The sequence below is a fragment of the Polyodon spathula genome, chromosome 8, assembly GCF_017654505.1.
Source record: "Polyodon spathula isolate WHYD16114869_AA chromosome 8, ASM1765450v1, whole genome shotgun sequence".
In the NCBI taxonomy this organism is placed as follows: Eukaryota; Metazoa; Chordata; class Actinopteri; order Acipenseriformes; family Polyodontidae; genus Polyodon; species Polyodon spathula.
This window is the reverse complement of record NC_054541.1, coordinates 15735100-15759692: the sequence shown is the minus strand read 5'-3', so window position 1 is coordinate 15759692 and position 24593 is coordinate 15735100. Positions and strand designations below refer to the sequence as shown.

Below are 24593 nucleotides of genomic sequence, written 5' to 3'. Positions count from 1 at the left end.
TGAAGCCAATCTACCTTAAACGTATTTATAAATATCTAAATAACTTTGTCTCAGCTATCGTGTTTGCTCACACAAACCCTCATACAAGTTTAACACAGTAAATGCTCATACCATAGTTTAGCATACCTCTCTAGGCTGCCCCATGCTTTCACTGTGCTGAATTACACTTCGCTATGCTTTTGCTGTGATAACCCTTCATAACAGCTCCAATGCATGCTACTCAATTCTCCTAGAAAGGGACAGATTTTTCTGTTTGTTTGACCTTGCTTGTGTTCCCCTCCTGTCCATTGTCATGGTAATGCTGTGCAAACTCAAACTCGTTTTACTGTAGAAATACATCTTTCAACTCTGCCAGCGCCACCTACTCTCTGTCTATAGGAATATAGAGGCCGGTATAGGACTAGCAGAGTTGAAAGGGTACACTGTCTCTCAATATGAGAGCCACAGAACTTTCACACATCCAAGAAAAAATTTAAACCACAGAACACAGAATCTGTTTCATCCTATAAAGTCACAGAACATCTCACAAAATAAGCGTGTTGATAACAGAACTTTATTTAAAAGTAACATGTATTTTTCTCTTTGACAATTATCAAATATGTCGTAGAAAGAAAAAAACAATAAAAATCACATTAAGAACATGAGTAACATGATCATGATTTGTTCTACCAAAAGTTTAATTACAGTATTAAAACCTTACAGCTTTGTGTAGAAAATCTGGAGTGGATTCCATTGTAAAAGTTTTTTTTTGTTTGTTTTTTTTTTTTTTTTTTACAATCCTGTGCAGAAAAAAAGGCATTCAATTACTGTATGTATTGATCTCCATATTGATCTCCTTATGCAATACTGCCACCTATTGGCAGCTTCAAATAGAGCACTGTTACAAGCAGAGAGAAAAAAGTGAACCAACTACAAAGGAAGGGCATTAAACACACAGAAAATACAGAGGTACGGAAATGCACCCTGTTGTAATGTTAGGATTTTCTTTTTTACATCAAGACCACTTCATACTGTAGTCAGTGCACAATTACAACTCATGCCCGGTTTTATAGTTATCTATTATGTTGAATCCCTCTGTAGAAACTCCACAGTGAAGTTCTTTCATTTTTATAATTGCTATTCATAACAGCAAATTTCAAGGCTTTACAACCAGTGTAGCACAAGCAATATTATCACAGCTCCCCTTCTCCTGGTACAGAATACATCTTGCTTGTTTATTCTAATTTGATATTGTTTCTTAAATACAAAATAGGATAGAGTACATGTTCCATTGCTTCCTGGTACCTTTATCCCTTCCTGTGCTGACTGCAACTGCATAGGAAGTGATAAGGTACAAGGAAGTAAAAAAAAAAATCTCACAGCACAACAAAATGGCATGTGATAATGTTAGGAAGAAAATGAATTGTAAAATCATTAAAAATTAAGCATACCTATTCCTAGATCACCTGTACTGTAATAATACTTTCTGATTGAAATGTATATTGTGAAATTTGCTTGAGATCCCCAAAGCTTTTGAAATCAGACCATGGGCATATTGAGCACCTCTGTTGATTATTGAGTCAAAGCTTGTAATTACTGATTGGATGATTCATCACTAATTCACTGCAAAGTATCAGGCAAGAATCCTGCAAACATTATCATCTGATTGACAGGGAAATCTTTGTACATCACCAAAAGTAAAGCAAACACTGGACTTGGGAGGCGACTCCCCTCGTTTATATCAACCTTCAGTCAGTGGCAGCTTATATACTGAAGCCAGGTCACTTGAAACCCGCCCTGAAAGGCAAATCTGAGCGCTAAAACCAAGCAAGTCTACATGCTGTGATAGTGTTATTCTCCAATAAAAAAGCTGTTTGTTTTAATAGCATGAGATGTCTTGATTTAAAGAATGCATTGTCTGTCCTCTCCCTTCTAAATGAGGACCTGTTGGTCGTGCCTGGGTCACTCCAGCTCAGGTAGACCACATACTCAAAACGTTTCGAGATCAATCAGCTGCTGGGAAACGGATGCACTGAGATGGACCGAATGCGACCTCTCGATAGCAATGCTCTGTTCTTACATCTCATTCATGCAGAAGACAAGCTGTGTAACTCCCCATGTCAATGTAAGCTACAACGATCCACGTGGTTAAACGAACAATCTGAAAAACACATTTTATTACTTTCTATGATCAGTTCAGTAGGTGAAATTGTGCCACACTGTGGTCATTTTAATATTACAGGGTGTCACATTATGAAAACGGGTCATTTACCCAAGTCTAGAGTGGTTCTTATTAGGTCTGCCTGACATACCCTTTTCTCCCAGCAAGTGGTGCTGTTGCACTGTAGCATAGTGCATGCACTGTGGAAAGGTGACAGGCTTATCGAGATGAAGATAAATGTGTCAGTGGTTTATTAACAGTTTTAAGCTTTATTTCAGACGAACTGTCAAGATTCCTTTAAAATATGGTTATTGCCTGCACATGTTCTCTTGTTCGCCACTTCATAAATTATTTTGTCGAATGGAATTATGTGCTTTTCAGACTCGTAGCTTCAGAGTTTAATGGATTACCGGCATGTTTATTGGTTCATATTCCACTGGAAAATGTTCCCACTCTACCAATGCTTGCCCCCATAATTTTAAGATTATATACATATACAAACCTGCTCACACAATACTCAGGTCACCACGGACTCACATGGTCTTCTGGTCTTTCCGTATGCGAGTGTCAAACAGAATGAGTTAGTGCTGGGACAAAAATATTTTTTGGACGGATACAAAAATCAGATGTTCATATTCGCTAGAAATGATAAAAATAGCTTGCACTTATTTATCGCCTCACCAGAAGCTGGCAAATAAAAAAGAGCTCCGTGATTTTTTCTCGAGGCAATGCACACTCTATATTATATATATATATATATATATATATATATATATATATATATATGTCGGGGGTAACTCGGAGATAAAATTTCTAAATTTGTCGTATTTCATTTGTTGGTCTAATATGCACGCATACGTATTCGGTAGTCTGTTTTTGCGCATAACGACGAAATCTCGCTCAGTAATAGGGTATTTGGTTAGACTACGGAAAAGTAAAAACGCATCAGTGCGATGAACGAGCCATCATAAGCCATCAGACAAAAACGCGTTGTGCTGCTTTAGAGCGAGTCAGAATCCCATTCCATTCTGGAATGCCTCGCTTAAATAGTCTCTACTTGCTGTTAATGTTGTTTTGTGATTTTTATATAGATTGTATATATTATATATTTTTTGTAGTGACTTTGTTACGTGGAATGTAATAACCGAGAAACAAAACAAAGTATTTTTCCCCTTCGTTTTACAATACTATTTCCACGTTTGTTTTATTTCAAGTGTTTAAAGCTAAATTTCAGTTTTCGTTTACTTGCTGAGCTACAAAAAGACACAAGTAAACCATGTTATTACTTTATGAAAACGTGCCTGTGGCCACTGTTTACTGTGAAGAAGCAGCAATGGCAAGGAATGAAAAAAGTTAATAAAATGCGTTGTCAAATTTATGTACTGCTTATTTGGGGAATAAACAAAACAAGATTTACCTTGTTATTTGGTATCCTTTGTTTTGTAGTTAATTTACTGGGGTAAAGTAAGTCCTACACAACTTATTCTTTACTCCTAGGGTATTTTTTACTTTAACGTGTTGCAGAGTGTAACGTCTTGCTGTAAAATAAAGGCACACACACAGGGGCCACTCCACCCCTGCTACTGCTGCTATGCTGTTTCTACCTGTGTTCAGAGCAATATAATGGCTTTTATTATTTTTTGAAAACGAACGAATATTTAATTAAAATTATGAACATGAAAATATCCGAACATGAAAATCCTGTGTTCGCCCCAGCACCAGAATGAATAGACAAGCATTTATTATTGCTACTGTAAATTAACTACATGATTTAACCCTGTATTGCCCAGGCATTTATGAAACGAGAAAAGCTATTTTATTTATGTAATTAGATTCCATTTCTTGTATAACACCCCCCCCCCCCCCATAATGTACGGCATATGAACAATTCTGGCAATGTGAGGCTGGATTTAAAAAAGAATAATATATGAGGATGGCTAAGTATCGTATCAGAGACTGTACTGTGACATTCATCCCAGTTATTCAAACTGAAGATTCCCAGACACAATGCCATTGTTACCTTACCTTATGTAATATAGGGCACTTAGTGAAGAGTCCTTAGGCAAGTGCAGCCCTTTACACTACTCTTGGTGTTCGTAACTGACCTACAATCTGAACAGTTCTACAGTGAATTTCCCCTGTGGCGGGCCACTGAGATTTGGTGATGGAACTCTAGCTATCAATGCCCTCTACCACCAGAGCTTTTTAAGCAACTTCTTGGAAATAACGAGACCCCTGCAATGAATTGGCATCTCTGCCCATTGAATTGAATGGGAAGGCAAGGGCAGAACAGGAACCATACAGTTCAAAGAGGTACATCTTACCTTTAAAAGAGTCAGTATTGTTAACTCATCAGCTGCTAGGAGGAGATTCATTAAACCACTATTGGCAGATCTCCAAGTACGGGCTGGTTTGCAAGGAAAAAGTAACTCAAATAGACAAGGCCAGTACCATAGCTAGTCTGGTACAGGAGGAGTTGGAAAATCAATTCAATGCTTCTGGTAGCCAATGTAGTGGCCTTAAAAACTGTGAAAAATGACAGGCAGGCAAGTATTGCGTGCATCATATTCAATGAGTCTCCTAGGAGACCTACAAGCAATGAGTTACAGTAATCAACAGCTCAGCAAGGATGCAACATCAGCTCGGGACAGCAATAGCTCCAGTATATTTCTCAGTTAAAACACAGTCAAGACTTTGTCAGAGCCTTTCAGTTGGGGGATGATCTACACTTATGTCTTTAATGTGACCTGCTCTCTTATAAGAACATTTACTCTTCCCTACATTTTAATCTCCCTGTTTGTCAATCTTAAGCTCTCATACAGGTTTAGGCTAGGCATGAAAAAGTGGAAACAAAACAATGTTTTAAAAAAAAAAAAAAAAAAACGAGATGTTTTGACAGGCAAATCTGGCAAGAAACGACTTGGCCTCCATTGCTGATTGTCACACAGGTAGTCTGCTCTGCTTCTCCCTGCGTTCCTACACCAAGCTCTGTCTGCTGGTGTCCCTGCTGTACCCAGGAGAGTTGGAGCATCGGTGGCTGAAATCAATAAAAATGCCCTCCAAGTCGGAGTCTATGGAGTCCAGGGTCTGGTCCACTGTGGTCTCGGGGCTGGAGGAATGCGAGGGATGCAAGGAGGCAGGGTGCTGGTCCCCCCTGGGCTCCTGCTCACAAAAGAGTCCTGGATTGGAGGTCGGAGAAGCTCCTTCCCCTCCCGACAGGTCTTGCTCACCTGATTGGCAGGTTTTGGCCATGGAGGTTTTGGAGCCGGTGTCCATGATGGTGGTGAGGTTGGAGTAGCCCTGCAGCCCAAGGCAGGAGGTCATTTCGGAGACGGAGTGCCTCCTGATGCCCGTGCTGCCGGCGGAGCCGACTTCGCACTCGTACTCCACCACAGGGGTCAGCATGGGGTTGTTGTAGCTCTTGGAGCGCACCACTGGATTCTTCCCGATCACCTCGCCTACCTTAGCACAGCGCCGGAGGTAACGCTTCTCTGTGGATGAAAAGAAAGCTCCTGGTCAGGACTACTAAAGAGAAAACTGGACGAAGCTGTGAAGAGTTGGCAAGAGTTTGGAGAATGATGAGGCTGGCAGGAAGGCACATGGTGGATGTAGTCTGTGTAGTGAATCTCCTCCTAGGGGCTGTTAATAATCCCAACATCAGCATACAACACATACTTGCCTCTCAACTATGGAGCTCTTCAGCTGAATGGCAAGTTGTTCTATGGTTTGCAGTTCGCGTCCAACCATTGCCTTTCCATTGAATTCAATGAGGTGAGATGCCAATCCATGACAAGTGGAAAGTGTTGATAATGACTGGCCTTACAGAACATGACTTACCCAGAACGCAGGTGCAGTGAGTGGCTTGGCCGTCGTCAGAGAAGAGCCCGTGGGTTCCCAGGTACGGAGACACCACCTTCTGGATCAGGGCCTCAAGTTTCAAGTAGTCCTCCGTCCCTCCCTTGGACTCGTGCACCCCCTGCAAGGCAAGAGAACGGCATGACTCTCACAGGGGCTGAATGAAATCCAGGCCGGGGTGTCTAGATGTATCGAGTCACTGTAGGCCCCATGGAACCTATACTTCATAATGTATTTTACAAAGAATACTGTATTTTTTAACAGAATAAATTATATACAATACTGACGCTCATGTGATGCAGCCATCTGAAATGTCTTTATAATATATAGCAAAGAAATTACAGGACATTTAGAAACCAAACATCAATTTAAAATGTATTGGAAGCTACTGTAAAAACTACAGAACTTCGCTCCTTACAGAATACAGAGGTCCTTGAGATTCATTTCAGTTTACTGCCCATTCATCACCCTCTCCTGAGGCAGACATAAGTCTCCCGTGTTTCATGGCTCGTTGACCTGGCCAGCAAATCAATTTGCACAGCACTAGTCCCTGATCATCCCCACTGTTAACTGAAAGCACATCCAGTTCAGAATGGAGACCTTTGCCAAGGTTTTTCCTGTCTTCTTCCCTTGTAAACCAGCCCTCTCTTAACCCTTTCATTGTATCTGTTCTGTGTCATTTCCTTTGTGATTTAGGGTTTCAGATCCCATAAAGACATATGTATGTTTCCAGTTGGCAGATCCTTCACTGCGATGTTTGCAACGGCATATTTCATGAATTACAGGTGTAAAACTGAGCATTCAGCACACGGTAACTGGAGGTAGTTTCACTTTTATCAAACATTCTGCAAATGCAGAGGCCAATTACATAAAACAAATTAAGAATATACAATTATTTTATTTCGGTAACAAAGCTGCTTTAGATTTAGAAAAATGGGCTTACTTTTTTAAACAATATTAGCAAACCACAATGACAGCAGATTTAATTTTATTCACTTAAATTCATTTAAAAAATAATTATTACAAGGTCTTATGTTTGACATTTTGTAAAGCACAACAAGCTGGTTTACCTTCCTTGAATTACTAATTACTTTTTAATATATTTCATTTTGGCATAAAATGAATGTGCATTAATACACAAACTTTTTTTGTAAAAAATGTTGACAAGCCAAAAATAGGGGGATGCGACTGATCCAGAGCTGTGATTTTGAAGGCCATTCTTCTGGGGTGTTCCAATTTAGAGTCAAAGTAATCCCAGACATCTCTGCAGACTTTAACCACCTGCTATATCCTTCCTGCCTCTTCACCACTTCTTTCTTAGATTCTATTGATGTGGTTGTGTAACCTAAGCGAGCAAGGCAGTGTTTATGGTGTGTTTGTTCAGCATAGCTACACCTTACGTTCACTTTTGTTACATAATTGACTACAATTCATTACGGAATCATTACTACAAAAAGATATGATCCAGAATATAATTTTGTTACATGCATGTTGTTTATAAAAGGTAATGAGTTGGATCCTTCAGAATTGTGTATGATATGTGTGCAGTAAATATTAGTACATTATAACTGAACTAAACGTACTTAAAATGTCTTTGTGTATCTAGCGATCTAAGTAAAACAAAAGATCACTGTTTGACCTCTTTTGACTTGACAGGCATACTGTAACAAAACGTTTTGTGACTAACTAAATGATTATTTAGCAAAAAATAAAATAAAAAATACTTTTTTAAACAAATATACTGTTAGCTTTGTAGCAAGTTAATTACTGTTAGTAAAATAGTATGGGAACCATCTCCAAAGAGAGGCTGGTCTTTAGAGTTCAATACCTCTTTTCCATGCGCCACTCAACCCGGGTTCAAAACCCTACTGCCCTCGATCCTACGTTTCCATGGTAATTCAGCCGACCCACATCGGCTGTCAATCCGAGCTGCCACTAATTTTTTTTCTAACCCTTTTCCAAAGCGGGATGGGTGGAAGTACGTCACAACACTGACCAATCAAGTGACAAAAAGATCAAAAAGTTTGGATTACCGGAAGCAAAGCAACAGCTAACATTCGTTGAAAACTCGCATTGCATTTCACTCAGCTCGGGTCGATTAGCAGATTAGGAATGTGGGACAGCCCTGATTAGCTTGGATTGGCGGTCAATCCCTGTTACTGAAGGCTGTTATAAGACTAGCAGGGACAGTGTATCTAATACCCTGACTGTGTTATGCAGTGCATACAGTGGGGCTTCTGTCTTTATTCTTTAATAAAATGAATGATGTGTACTTGATAAGTGGAACCACTTCTTCATTTCTTACTTCAGTCAGTACTGCCATGCTGAGGTTTTACAGTCACAGAGACAAGCAAAGGAAGCTGTGCACAGCGGCTCTAATCTAGTTACCAACAAACGTTTTCATTACACGGCGCCACCAGCGGTCGATGAGAGCTACTGCAGCTGGAACATCAAGGCACTGTGGTTTGACAATACATGCGCTAGCACTGTGGCTGGAATCTATGAGAAAACAGAAGAGCTAGTTTTTGTTATACTATGTTTATACACCAGGGGGCAGTGTATCCCATACAAGAGAGTGTCTCTTTAGTTCTGGTATCTCCTCAATTATAAATGACATCTCTATCACTGCATGGGCATGCCTGCAGTAATCATGCTTGGCCTTTGTGCCCCTGATTTCTGGAGGAGAGGAAGCTCTTGTTGTCAGAAACCTGTACGGAAACGAGGATGTGGCAATGTGGTCAGAGAGAGATAAGTACCATGAGCTGAAACCTGTTACTTTAATGCACAAAGGATAGGTGTGGCTTCCTGAAATTAGACTCTATAGGGTATATAACTGAATATCTGATAATCTAACAAACAGACACATGTATTATGGACCCAGAGGGTGTGAGAACAGGCCAGTGAACCCAGCGTTAGGTCAGCTTCTGTTTCTTTCTCCAGGGTGTTGAAATTCTACACTGTGCCTCTCCTATGCTGCAATAACAGGTTTTTCAAAGCTGGCAGTATGTAGGTCTGAAAGGCTGAGAAGAGGTGTTCAGAGGTTTCAGTGTTTAGAGGTGTTCATTGAAAAGAGTGGCTGATTGTGATGTCACCATTTTGAATTGCAGTTAAAGGGAATTCCGAGAGGTGTAACCATACAGATACTGAGAATAAAGCATGGCACAAACTCAACATGGAACAGCTGATGTCAGTTGATGGCGTACAGCAGGCGTAAATGACACTCTGACTGTATGAAACATCCTCCACCGTCTATAATTAGGAGTAGCTTAATTACTCAGGGAAAACCACCACTGAGATGTCTATCGATGAAGTGTATCACACTACCTAGATGCTGTTTTTTATAACAGTGGCATTCTTCAGACAGTGAAGCAGAAGCAGTTACAGGCAACAAATACTACATCTGAAGTGTCAGCTTCCTCCGATATTTTGCAGGGCTCAGAGAGGAAACGAACGCTAAGGGGAAGGCTAAGACCGCTGGGGATACTCAGCACAGTTTTTAGTTTTCAACTGTTGAATGAACATGCCTGGGATTTTATATAGATGTGTATATATATATATATATATATATATATATATATATATATATATATATATATATATATATATATATATATAAAATCATCACAGGAAAGTTAATTGTGCTACAGTCGAGGCCTGCGTGCTGCAAATAGCAAAGAGGCCATGCAGCTCCATTCCCACGGCTGCAAACACGCCACGTGCAGCAACCTGCTTAGTGTTTGTTTTCTCTAGGTTTTACTTGTAATGCAGGACAAACACGACCGCCAGCAGTGTGTTATGGGACTGAACTAATAGCTTTTTTGCAGCATACAAGAGCATTAGAGAGTAATGCATATCTGGTACTGCCCTTGGTTGGTTTAACTCGTATCTCGTGGAGATAAAGCATTTTGTCTCTTTGGGTGGTTTTAGATCTACTAATGGGTTGGTTTCTTCCGGTGTTCCTCAGGGCTCCATACTGGGACCAATTTTATTTCGCATATATTTGCTTCCAATCGGCCAAATTTTTAGAAATCAAAGTGTAAATTTCCATATTTATGCTGATGATACTCAGATTTACCTGCGAACCACACCTGATATTGACTTGGCTGTTTCTGTGCTCATCAACTGTTTTGCTGACATTAAGCTCTGGATGAAACAGAATTTTCTGCAGCTCAACAGCGACAAGACTGGAGTGATGCTATTAGGTCTCGCTCTAGTGGTCACATAACCCCCATACTGAAATCATTACACTGGTTACTGGTCAAATACCGCATTGACTACAAAGGACTACTGCTGACTTTTAAAGCCAATAGAGGTACCTCTCTCTCTTACATTTCTGAGTTAGTTACCACCTACACTCCAAGTCGTGCTTTGCGGTCCTCCGATGCCGGCTTTATGGTTGTTCCCCTGACTAAACTGTGTACAGTGGGTGACAGGGCTTTTTCCTCCTATGCTCCTAAGCTGTGGAAGACACTTCCTTCTGAGATCTGTGATTCTGAGTGTCTGTCTATTTTTAAATCCTGCCTCAAAACTCATTTATTTAAATTGGCATTCTTATGACTTTTACTGTCATTGCATTTTTAATTCCAACTGTTTTAATATATTTTGTATGTTTTCTTTATTTTTATCATTATTAATTTTTTCTGTTTTCACTTTTGTTAAGTGCTTTGCGATATTTATTTATGAAAGGCGCTATATAAAATAAAGATTCTTCTTCTTCTTCTTCTTCTTCTTCTTCTTCTTCTTCTTCTTCTTCTTCTTCTTCTTCTTCTTCTTATTATTATTATTATTATTATTATTATTATTATTATTATTATTATTATTATTACTGATCACCCCTCACACAGAACGGTTATTCTATTCATTTACCATAGTACCATGGTTTACCACGTTTTTAATATGCTTCCCTTCATACTTCATTGTGCTTTTCAATGCATACCTATGCCTTGCTATGCTTTATTACTCTTTGCTGTGCTTTTACGAGGAGAAAATGTTGTTTTTTCCATCTAATTCCAGTTTTCTTTGTTTTGCCATTGTACATTATATTTTTTTCTCTAATTTTACTTGGCTTTAACTGCCTTAACTTGAACTTGTCTGAAGTTGAGCTCGACATCCTAAGTGCTGTCACCTAACAGGCCTCTTCAATCCGCTCAGTCCTGACCACTCTCTTGTAGCTGTTTCTACTGCTGAGATCTGCAGATCCCCGACATACCCCCAAGCCAGCAGGGGGCCCCACCACCTACAAGGCTGACCTTGTGTCACCAAAATCTCCCAAGATTGGAACCTCAACTGCATACAAAAATACACTCTGGTGTACAGCATGGTGTGGTTTTATGCACTGTACACTGTGATGCTATATAGAGATTTTTCATTTCCATTTAAACAGTCGCCACAAATTACAGCTGCATGCTCCGAGTGGTCATTTCTTAAAACACCTCAGCCACTCCGCATTTCACAGCCCTGGTGATCCTGTTAAATGATGACATAAGCAGATACGGAGTAATATAAAAAGCTTGTAATATTAAAGCAATGAAATATTCAGAAATGTATCCCTCTAAAAATTCCAATATCTATTTAGATGCACACAGCAGGGGGACCGACTAAATTAGGCAGCAGCGAGATTATTTATAGAACGAAAGATGATATTGATAGCAAGTTCTACAGTGAGGTTTTTGTTTTTAACTAGCAGATGTGGTGTGTATGGTGTATTTGTATTTGGACTAGTTTAAGTTGCAATCATATAATACCTGAATTCAAAATCATGTAGCACCCACCAGTATTGAAACAATCAGACTGGACACCGGGTCTAGTGAACAAAGCAACTGTTTTACTAGAAATAAGACTAAATAGAGGAAAAATTGAAAGTGCAACAATTAAACTAAAGTAATACATAAAGGAAGAATGAACTAAACTAAACAGCACAGAAAAGAAAAATATAAACAACGACACCCCACTCCCGCTGGTTGATCAGCGATCCAGAGCAATCTATGGGAGATTCCCTCAAAGGTTACAACTGCATTCCTGACGGTTACTTCAGACAAAGGTTAGTCTTTACAGGAGTATCGTTAGTAACACAAATATTTACTTTCATTAATATTTGATAATCAAAGCATCGTTAAATCAGTCTCATATAGATGTTTTGGTTCGGAAGTCAATTCTCACTCTTGCAAGATAAAGATGCTCATTGCGTCCAGACAACCTCACGAGAATTACCTCATATTATGACAGCTAATTTGGATTTTAGCTTTAAACACAGAATGATAATTGCCTTGTAAAACCCACATCAATTTGTACGAATCACACACAACAAAACAATTACTACATTTGAGTTCACTGACTCAAAGCATGAATTGAAAGCAATAATACTTTTCTTACACTATACCTAAAACAAAAAGGTAATCTTACTTTAAGGTTGGCTTATTCTCGAGTTCATAAGAGGATAAAATATTACATGTTGAATAGTTTTAATTAATTAATTAATTTTTTATTAGCAGTCACCAATTTGTTTTTTGTTATTTTCTCCCCAATTTAGTAGTGTCCAATTATTTTGTTTAGCTCAGCTCACCGCTACCCCCTCCTGCACTCGGGAGGGGCGAAGACGAACACACGCTGTCCTCCGAAGCGTGTGCCATTAGCCGCCTGCTTTTTTACACACTGCAGACTCACCATGCAGCCATCTCAGAGCTACAGCGCCGGAGGACAACGCAGCCCTGGGCAGCTTACAGGCAAGCCCGCAGGCACCCAGCCAGACCACAGGGGTCGCTGGTGCACGATGAGCCGAGGACACCCTGGCAGGGCTAACCCTCCCTCCCCGTGGGCAGTACTCGACCAATTGTGTGCCGCCCCCTGGGAGCTCCCGTCCTCAGACGGCAAAGGAATAGTCTGGACTCAAACCTGCAATATCCAGACTATACAGCACACCCAGCACTCCACGCGGAGCGCCGCTACTGGATGCACCACTCGGGAGCCCCCTACATATTTAATACTTAACAGACTTTCGCTCTTTTTCAGCTGGTCCGTATGTCATCCAAAACAGGCGCTCAAAGACTCTCCACTCATGTTCAGGTTCCGGGGTCTGTCTTCCTCGTGTTGTGTCTCCACACCAGGGGACGAAAGAAATGTTTTTGCAAAAACAAGAGTCATTAACTATTTAGGTATTCCACTGAAACAGAAATTCCTCCACCAATATGTGCACTCTTCATTCGGTTATGTCTGGGATATTCCATCGTAAACTCTGGCACTGCTAGCTTAATAGAAGACTGAATATATTTCAATCTCTGTTGATTTCAAATGTTCATCCAACTCTTTCTCCGGTGATCAATCGCGGTTAAGTTAGAGATTTGATTACAAGTACTTTCAGGATTCTAGACATCTTATGCGGTGGACTGCCACACCAAGGCAAACACCGGGGTCGTTATTCTGTATCAGAGTTTCTGAAAACGGTGTCTCTGTTCCAGCCGATCAACTTCAGATTGTCAAAGTTCAGAGCCTTGTGTGTCAGGAGCCCCTAGTCCTCTCTTCACCCAGGTGATTGGATAGTTTGTTTATTTAGGGTGGTGCCCAAGTCCATGTGAAGTGTTTTCCCATTGGCTGTTCTTGTTCCGAGATGGCCCAGCGTTCTCAATTGTGTTTTTCCCGTTGGCTTATGAGGTTGATTTGTTTTCTGTCCGAGGTGTCAAAACATTCAAAACCATTTGGTTTGTACCCTGTTGGAATACACCCCTGGAATTATTCAGCGATGGTGGCAGTATTTGTCCAGTATTTAGTTTACGACTCTTTTTAAAAGCATTCTTTGTCAGTGGAGGAGTTTGTGACAAGAAACCAAGCAGGCACAGAGAATGGTTTAGGTCCCCCCTTCCCTGTACATTCCACTTCTATTAATTTCATAAACAGAATGATATTATGACCCAACCTGACACTACACGGAATTAGAATGCTCTCGGTGACAGTGAGCATGCTCAGCAGCAGACTGCATGACCTGAATCCTCCCTTATACAATATTCCAGGACTCCCTTCATCCAAACAGGCATTCTCGACTGGACTAAGCTATACTTATAATTGTAATGACCCAGCCGAGAAAAAAAAAAAGCACTGTCAGCATATTATTTTTTGAATTACCACAACACTAAAAGTTGACTTCCTGGGCTCCAGGTAACACCACGGCAAACTTAAGGCCGGTATACATTGGCTTTCCACCTTACCAATCAGAGAGTCTTTGAAAGTCACATAACTGGTAACACCAGGTTACTTCACATGAGGGTGAAATGAGAGCTAAAATGTTCATTAAAATATCTATATACAATTACTTTCACAGATAAATGACTTATTTCATGACAATCATGTTTTTACTGGCCTATAAAGACCCATTAATGCCAATTAAAAAGTGATATCTAATGGTTATTTTATTATATTAGTAAAATGAGATGCACCATACTAACTTTTGAAATGAGATCTGTTTATATAAAATAGCATTATTGTGTTGACGCATGGCCACGTACATCACTCAGTAAGCATGAAGTCACCAAAACCTGTATCTTAACCTCCTATAGACATTTTGTACTGCATTTGGCTATAGTCCAATAAACTTTTGATTGTATTCAAATATTATTACACGATTAGGAGGACCCCCTGTATGTGCATGAACTCTTTTTTAACTTCCAGTAATACTAAAAATAAATAGCAAAAAAACCCAAAAAAACGTTTCCATTGTGTTTGCAGAGCTGGACAAGAGGCAGTAACCCCTAATGAAGAAGCAGATGTTTTACGCACTCATATTTCAACATGGTCATACTGCTCGTTAATTAAAAGGAGATGACAAAACAGATACTGTTTGAAAAATAAAGGTGTGTTTTATCACAAGATCAGATAGAGGCGAGATAGCCTGTGTCCAGCCTTGCTGTGTGTCTCAGCAGCAGGTATTGCTGAAGCACTGTAGCAAACTCTGTTCCGTACATGTGCCCCTTTAAGTGACTGGTGGCCCTGTAGGAGCAGATAATGGACATGCACCTGGAGAGCAAGCAACTGGAGAGCAAGCACGTGGAGAGCAAGCACCTGGAGAGCATGCACCTGGACAGCATGCACCTAAAGAGCATGCACCTGGAGAGCATGCACCTGGAGAGCAAGCACCTGGAGAGCATGCACCTGGAGAGCAGGCACCTGGAGATCATGCATGTGGAGAGCATGCATCTGGAGAGCATGCACGTGGAGAGCAAGCACCTGGAGAGCAAGCACCTGGAGAGCAAGGCTTCTGATGCATCGTATTTATTTAGTCCCATTTCTGCATTTTTTTTATTTATTTATTTTAGAAATTATGGAGCTAAAAAATGTTCAGAGTTTTAATTCTTTTTTACACCATCTGAAAAGTGAGCTGACCTGTTTATTCCGGTATTGCCATAGGCACTGTTCTGGAGTGGAGGTGTCTTCAGAACTGCTCAAATCAAATAATGGCACTGATGGTAACCGCGGTGAGCGCTGTACTACTAAATGGCGAGTGCCCCTCTAAAGCCCACCCAGGTAACACAGGCCTACCTGTAATATCAGCAGCATCTGGATGATGGAGGGAGGGACTCTGGCCCGCGGGCGGGAAATGGCATCCTCCAGTTTAATGTTGAGCGTGATGATATTCCTGAAGTGCAGGAGAGCCAGCTGTCTGACTGAGGGCTCCTTCCCCTGCGGAGAAAAGGGGTGACGGATCAAGGGCTGCTTCACAAAGGGTTAACACACTGGGCTACACTCCCAAAACTACTGCATTTACTCCAATCCATCATGAGCACACTTTATTCAGAATGGAGAAACACACACAATCACATTACCAAACTACCTACTCTATAAACAACTAAGACTTCATTCAGGGGTATTACGTTGTTTCTTAGTCGTTTTAAACGTTTAATTGGTGTTTTTCTCCCATTCAGAAATAGCGCTAATGACAATGATTTGGAGTAAATACCTTTGAGAATGTAGCCCACTCTCTTTTGTCAGTGTAAAAAGTAGGTTAACACGCCCAGTTCCTGTGAAACTGTGTAATATCGACACATCCTGGTGCATAATGGACAGCAATACTGTGCGCTAGCATATTACTGATACTACCAGCTACTGTTTAATACAAATTACTTTTATTTTACCCTGATCTCTTTTTCTAGAGAGGAATACATTTTATACAAGGCAAGTTTATACCATTACAATTATTGTAATCCCCTCTGAATACTGGCTTTAAAATAAAGGCCCTTCATATTGTCTGGGTTTATGTTAAAATATAAAAAAGCCGAACCTGTACAGGATAGAAGATGGCCTGAAGCATCGGCAGGACATCACTGAAAAAGAAGTCCCATGTGTCGGCCAAGGAGTCCAGCAACTTCTGACCTACAGCACAGGAGTTAGAGAGGATCACATGCAGACAGACTCTGACACTCGCAATAACCACACATTCAGATTTCAAATCCACGTTTGGACAAGCAGTTCTCTAGATAAAGTAGGACAGCAACTGCGAAAAGTATATAGCGATGGAAATAAGACTGACTGTATAGCAGCTAGACCCATTCCTGGTTTTACTATGAGTTTAATAAGACACATTGCTTTTTTTTTTAAGATCAGCAGAGAGCTTAAAAAAATACAATTGTATATGTGAACTTGGGTGAAAAGCGTGGTAAAATTAATTGGCGACTACTGAATTTATATTAAAAAAAAATCTATCAATAAAATGTGAGCACTACTGTGCTAATACTGTGTATTTAAAACTGTAGCATGTATTTCAAGCTTTTACACACACTAGCAATGACTCCAAACATCACTACAGCATCGTAATATGTATTAAATAATTATTCAACAGCAAACACTTTCTATATTTATATAAGAAATAAACTTTTAAACTTGAAGAAAATGTGAGTAATTGAACTATTTCACAATCTGAACCCAGCTTGGAGCAGTAAGGGACTATCTAACGATTACATAACACACAGAGCGTTCAGTAAAACTATACCATATTGTACATTCTGTGTGTGTTACGAGTCTGTTTTTACAATCACTGTACAGAGTAAATGGAAGGCACTTCACAGCTGTCTTATCCCAAAGGGGTTTAAAAGGATGTAAGTCATGTTTGCTTCCACCTACCTTCATAGAATCGGATTTTGTCCCTTAATATGACCATTCCTTTTGTAAGTAACTGGTTCTGCAAAAATAACACAAACGGTTAAAGGAACTTTTACTCCAGTTAAAATCATATTCTTATACAGTACAAAGCAATACATGCTAACCTCACAGAGGGGAAAAGAATATTTTAAATATATAAATATAGCAAGGATTTAACTGCTCTTTCCACAATTTTCTGCCATACACTTTCATGTGTATGCTCTTATCACAACGTCACAAGTTTTAGATACTTGTAAATCGTCAGTTAGTTTTGCTGGAAGAACCTACCAAAACCCTGCCTACTGTGAACATATACACACACACACACACACACACACACACACACACACACACACACACACACACACACACACACACACACACACACACACACACACACACACACACACACACACACACACACACACACACACACACACACACACACACACACACACACACACAGTGGCTTGCAAAAGTATTCAGACCCCTGACCAATTCTCTCATATTACCGAATTACAAATGGTACATTGAAATTTCGTTCTGTTCGATATTTTATTTTAAAACACTTTAAACTCAAAATCAATTATTTTAAGGTGACATTTGTTTTATGTTGGAAAATATTTTTAAGAAAAATAAAAAACTGAAATATCTTGCTTGCATAAGTATTCAACCCCCACACATTAATATTTGGTAGAGCCACCTTTCGCTGCAATAACAGCTTTAAGTCTTTTGGGGTAAGTATGTACCAGCTTTGCACACAGTGTCGGAGTGATTTTGGCCCATTCTTCTTGGCAGATTTGCTCCAGGTTGTTCAGGTTGGTTGGACGACGCTTGTGGACCGCAATTTTCAAATAGTGCCACAGATTCTCAATGGGATTGAGATCAAGACTTTGACTGGGCCACTGTAGGACATTCACCTTTTTGTTCTTGAGCCACTCCAATGTTGCTTTGGCCTTGTGCTTGGGATCATTGTCCTGCTGAAAGGTGAATTTCCTCCCAAGCTTCAGTTTTTTAGCAGACTGAAGCAGATTCTCTTGCAGTATTTTCTTGTATTTTGCTCCATCCATTCTTCCTTCAATTGTAACAAGATGCCCAGTCCCTGCTGATGAGAAGCATCCCCACAGCATGATGCTGCCACCACCATACTTCACTGTAGGGATGGTGTGCCTTGAGGCATGGGCAGTGTTAGGTTTGCGCCACACATAGCGCTTTGAGTTTTGGCCAAAAAGCTCTATCTTGGTCTCATCTGACCACAAAACCTTTTCCCACATCGCAGCTGGGTCACTCTCATGCTTTCTGGCAAACTCTAGATGTGCTTTCAGATGGTACTTTTTGAGTAACGGCTTCTTTCTTGCTACCCTCCCATACAGGCCAGTGTTATGCAGAGCTCTTGATATGGTTGACTGGTGCACCATTACTCCACTCCCAGCCACTGAACTCTGTAGCTCCTTCAAAGTGATTGTTGGCCTCTCTGTGGCTTCTCTCACAAGTCTCCTTCTTGTTTGAGTGCTGAGTTTTGAGGGACGGCCTTTTCTTGGCAGTGCCTGGGTGGTGTGATGCAGCTTCCACTTCCTAATTATTGATCCAACTGTGCTCAATGGGACATCCAAACACTTGGATATTATTTTGTACCCTTTCCCTAATCTATGCATTTGTATTGCTTTATCTCTAACTTCTGTAGAATGCTCTTTTGGTCTTCATTTTCCTTCAGATTCACAGCCTTACCAATGATCCTTCAACAGTGGGGTTTTTATCCAGAAAATGTGACAGCAACTTTAATGGTTCACAGGTGGAGGCCAATGGTAAGGTAATTGTGTCCTCGTTAGGGCAATTTCTTTCATCGGTGCAAACTGGGAGCTTCCACAGCACAGGGGTTGAATACTTATGCAAGCAAGATATTTCAGATTTTTATCTGTCTTAAAAATATTTCCCAACATAAAACCAATGTCACCTTACAATAATTGATTCCGAGTTTCAGTGTTTAAAATTAAAATACCAAACAGAACGAAATTTCAATGTACCATTTGCAATTCAGTAATATGAGAGAATTGGTCAGGGGTCTGAATACTTTTGCAAGCCACTAATATATATATATATATATATATATATATATATATATATATATATATATATATATATATATATATATATATATATTTCCCCATCCTCTTTGTAAGAGACATTCATCAGCTGAACCACTCTCATAATGAAACAGCTAGTTGCGAGATCACTAGCTGCAGCGTCATAGGCAAAGTTTGGAACAATGAAAAAATGATTCTGAAAAACAGACCTTGTGTGGGAGATGGCGTCATCATTAACACTGTCTGTGTGTGCTGCTGATTAAGAGTTAACCACACATGTTTTATTGTGTTGGTAGTACATTGTAATTGTTTTTTATACATTGCAATTGTCTTTTTTATTGTTTTCCGGGACCCCCTTGTAAATGAGGCCTCTGTCTCAATGGGTAAATCTCTTGGTTAAATAAATAATTTTTTTTTTGTTTGTTTGTTTGTTTTAATTAATTGTTAAACTTGTTTGTATCCAATTGCCCAATTCACAAAGCTCTTCTAACTATCTCTCCTAAACAAAGCATGTCTCCTTGTTTTTATACATGTGGCCACTCCCATCAATTAGCATGAATTACCTATTTGGGGAATGGCCACACCTGTGATTGCTAGAAGAGACAGATTTAACCCCACCCCTGCCAATCTTACATTCATTCATTCACACACACACACACACACACACACACACACTATTTATAGCAGCAGAGCATGTGCCCTATCACATGATGTATCACCAGATCCCTCTGTTAATACGAGGTTAGAGCTGTCACTAGCATGTCTAAGTGTGAAATACAAACAGAAGGACAAGACTGGATGGTTTCTCAATATATCTGCTAATTCTGATTCTCACAGTAACTTCTGGTAGAGCAGGGCTTCCCAAGTCTGGTCCTGGGGACCCCCTGTGTCTTCTGGTTTTCATTCCAACTGAGCACTCAGTTACTTAAATAAACCCTTTAATTGAACTAATAATTTGCTTAATTGAATTGTTTTCAGCTCTTAAACAGTTGCAGAGTTCAAGTTACTTATAAAATATTATAGCTAACTTGAAATACCAGGTTTGAGAAGCCCTGTGATAGAGAATTTCCTACAGATATAAATAGCAATGTAAGTGTGAAATGTCTAAGCCTAGACACACACACACACTCACAGCCAGCCCTTTATATTGCTGCTCTCTCAATAACTAAAAAATGCTGTAACTAAGTTTCCTCACAACTGGATACATGTAAAACTGTAGTGTGACAGGCAGCTGGTATAGCCCCTTCAGTCTCTGCATGTAGAAGTGTACCATGTTAAGTTTCCTAGCTATGTAGCTATTTTATAATGCATATTGTGTTTTTTTCAACGTTTTGGCCTGGCAACCTCTCGAATTCCATAGAGTTCACACACTGTTTTAAAATGTCTTATAATTTAAAAAAAAATGGTAAGCGAAGGTGAGCGAAGGTACCTCTCCACTACATCGCATCCCGGGCTGTTAGGGGTTAATAACGCATAGAAAAAACAGAAATGTGATTTAGATTGCTTTTGAAAAATAAAAACAGCATTCCTTAAAATATGACTTTTTCAGAGTATATTTTTCAGGGGCTCCAAAATACTGTAACAAGTCAGTCACTTTTAACGGAAGTATTTTTGAGTCAACATAGGTCCTTTACAAAACCCCATGTAACCTGTGCATTGTTACGACCACAGCACATGATTAGAGACTCACTCTTATAGCTTAGCCTTGTAACCTGACTTACAAATATAATCGTTTTTATTGATTGTAGTGGCTTATTTTTATCATTCTTATTAATTTCCTGTTTTCTTCAATAGTTTTATTTAGATTTTGCTATTGCTATTATTATTATTATTATTATTATTATTATTATTATTATATTATATTATTATTATTATTACTTCGCCATTTTTACTACATCTTGATACTGCAGACCTCTTTCTGTTTTAATCAACATGTATTTTGAGATACTGTGGTGTGAAAGGCGCTATATAAATAAAATAAATTAAAATTGAAAGCTAAAATCATGCCTGACCCATTGTAATTATGAACTCTGCACATCAATAGCTCAGCTATTGTGATCAGATCACCATAGCGCTGTGTTTGGTGCAGGCAGCATTATGACACAGGGGCTGGGTGCATGTCACGCACACGCTTTTATACCTTGTGTGTTGCTAAAGACCAACTTACTTGGAGGTATTCCGAGAAAAATGATCCCAATTCCGTTTTCAACAGCCGCCTGTAAAACAAAAAGGAAATGCACCCATAAATACATTAAATACGATAACAAAAAAACAGACTAGGGGCCGCAATGTCTGAACCCGTCTCTTGCTTCATGTAGTGCCTGTTACAGTGGAGCAATGTAAAAGTAACTCCATCCCTGGCATTAAATTGGCAGCTCCAAAAAAACTTCTGAATGAGACAAGCTTAACATTGAAACAGGAGTATGAGGGAATCTCTATTCGGTGAGGACTATAGTAGAAGTGTCAAACACAAGGCATGGAGGAGAGTCAGGACCTGCTGTCAGTGTTTCAGTTTAAGGTGGTGTGGCTTGAGGTTTTCAGCTCTATCTGTGTGATCTGGTTTCAGTGAACATAGTGTGGGCGTAGTTTGCATTGCTGAGCTGTCTCACTCAGTTGAACAGTCTAACACACAAGTTCCATCAATTGCCTGCATACAGTTGGACAAGTATTCTAAATTTCTAACAAACATGATCATATTTGTTCGTTTATAGAGTGTTGTGATTTTTTTTACTCATGAAGACATCTGTAATAAAATACAGTCAATCCCTTAAAATAATCCCATACATCTTAACCATTAAAAACATGCATTAGACACATAATGTACATCTAAAATGTGCAGTTTCAAGAGAAACACATGTTTTGGCACACATGCTTTTCACCTTAAAACATAACAATTACTTTAATATTTGAACATTTCGACAATAATATTTAAAAAACATTTACTGTATTTAAAATTTGTATTAAATAAACCTTATGGTTAATTCAACAGAAAACTGCCCCATTAACATGTGCCCTGTGCTTTTCTATTTAAAGTGCTGCACCCAGTCAGCGATGCTTATCCTCAAGCAAGATAAATACAAAAAATATTAAGACAATAAACTTGCCACAGTTTGGCACAACTGTCAGTCATTGCTTGACAGAGGCCCTGGATGGAATTGCAGGCAGTGTTAAGGTTTCTCTCTCTCTCTCTCTCTCTCTCTCTCTCTCTCTCTCTCTCTCTCTCTCTCTCTCTCTCTCTCTCTCTCTCTCTCTCTCTCTCTCTCTCTCTCTCTCTCTCTCTCTCTCTCCCCTCAATAGTTGTCACTTCCCTCTAGGAACTCATCACATCTTTTTAAATTTCCTTTAAAAGGAGGGTTTGGAAACGTTAAGCCAGCGCTATTAAATGAGGTCATCATTTGATTTTGGTTGACGGATTTTGTATGACTGTTAATAAGAGGTTGTGCTGTTTAATCCAGTTTTAAGAGATCACAGGGCCACCAGTAGACCATTAGAATGAAATCCACCTACATCACATCAAAGAACAGGATCAAAGGGGGTGTTGATACCAGTATAAAGAACAGGATCAAAGGGGTGAGGATACCAGTATAAAGAACAGGATCAAAGGGGGTGTTGATACCAGAATAAAGAACAGGATCAAAGGGGTGAGGATACCAGTATAAAGAACAGGATCAAAGGGGGTGTTGATACCAGTATAAAGAACAGGATCAAAGGGGTGAGGATACCAGCATAAAGAACAGGATTGAAGGGGTGTTGATACCAGTATAAAGAACAGGATTGAAGGGGTGAGGATACCAGTATAAAGAACAGGATCGAAGGGGTGTTGATACCAGTATAAAGAACAGGATTGAAGGGGTGTTGATACCAGTATAAAGAACAGGATCGAATGGGTGAGGATACCAGTATAAAGAACAAGATTGAAGGGGTGAGGATACAAGTATAAAGCAGGGGGCTGGAATATAGGACTGTTATCTTTTATTATTTTAGTTTATTTTTTTTAATTTATTTTAAAGGAAGGCTATCTCAATGCTGCAGTTTTGGTAAAGCTTGATTCATCTCCCCTTGAATGTTTCACTTTGTCTCAGTGTTTCATTCTCTTTTACTCTATCCTGAAGGCACTGCTCCACAGACTGTGCTGCCGTCACACAGCCCAGAAAAGAATTGTATTTAGAAACAGCCGTCCTGCAAACAGTGGCACGCGAGAAGGTGTGGGTTGTACTCTCAGCAACCAGAGAGGCAGTGTGTTCAACAGTATAACAAAAACAACAACTGCACTAACTGTATTTTGTTAAATTCGTTTACACTGCCAACAGTTTTATTTCATGTGTTGTTTATTTGGATTATTTTGCAACACACGGTAACTTACTCGCGTACTTTAGACTACGTTAAAGTAAGTATGTATATTGTAATGTTAATCTACATGATTGGTATGGAAAGACATTACTAGCACACTTACGTTTTATTTAACCCAAAACAAAATAGGCCAACGTTTCTTAAATGTGCGAGTAATGTTTTTCTCATCCTGATTTTGTACTTTGCACTTTACGCATTTTGGAGTGTGTATGCTTTTATTGGAAGCCACATTATTATTATTATTATTATTATTATTATTATTATTATTTATTATTATTATTATTATTATTAATGGATCACAGAGTTATCACTGACATAAACCCAACAGGATGTTGTTTTCTTTCCAATTTAATTCCTGAGAAGAATAGTCGACGCAGTTCTTATTATTGAGGTCTACCTGCAGCTCGCTGTGTGTTTATTGTTTTCTGTAAAACACCGATAACCTGTCAGTTAAGAAAAGGCTTAATGCAAATGCAAAGCTCGTTTTAACGTTTTAGCATTGCCAGAAACCCGCGCTTAAAACTGTATCGTCTGTATATTTTCTACATTTTCTTTAACTACACTAATTAATAATCGATACCCGGGTAGTAAAACGAGACTCGGGTTGGGTCGGGTAATTTAAAATCCGATGGGTACCCAGGTTTTCAGGAACTATAAATAGTACTTGAAGAGTCTGACACTTTGACACATACAACTGAAGCCAGTGCACTGCTCTCTTCCACTGTTAGCAGTGCCATCTGCATGGTGCAAGGTGTCTCAGAATGCCCGATATTTCTTATTCTTCTCTAAAAATGGACTCTATTTTAAAAGCAATAGCCCTGTAAGTAAATGCAGTGATGAGCACAGCCTGAGGAACTACATGTTACAGGGTTTTATCATCTCACAACCCATTTGCCCCCCCTATAAAACCGAATGATTCCTTAAATGACTGGTAACTGCAATAGTATTGTCAGTGCATGTCTTTACAGCCCTGTTAAATTAACGAACAAGCTGCTTGCTTTTAAACTTAATGTGCTCGGCAGAGCTGAAGCAGATATAATCCG

General features: G+C 39.5%; 1 protein-coding gene across 4 annotated transcripts in view; it reads right to left on the bottom strand.

Moving 5' to 3' along the window:
• Window positions 1–3112: 3112 nt before the first annotated feature.
• LOC121319512 (proline-rich protein 5-like) overlaps window positions 3113–24593 on the bottom strand; it is a 41262-nt gene continuing 19781 nt past the window's right edge. For all 4 annotated transcript variants that reach the window (XM_041257011.1, XM_041257010.1, XM_041257012.1 and 1 more), the window contains 6 exons: window positions 21368–21416; window positions 17099–17156; window positions 16260–16351; window positions 15521–15661; window positions 5978–6116; window positions 3113–5631 (listed from right to left, as the gene is read on the bottom strand). In XM_041257011.1, coding sequence (XP_041112945.1) covers window positions 5117–5631; window positions 5978–6116; window positions 15521–15661; window positions 16260–16351; window positions 17099–17156; window positions 21368–21416 — 994 coding nt within the window. In that variant the 3' untranslated portion in view covers window positions 3113–5116. The remainder of the gene's footprint in view (window positions 5632–5977; window positions 6117–15520; window positions 15662–16259; window positions 16352–17098; window positions 17157–21367; window positions 21417–24593) is intronic.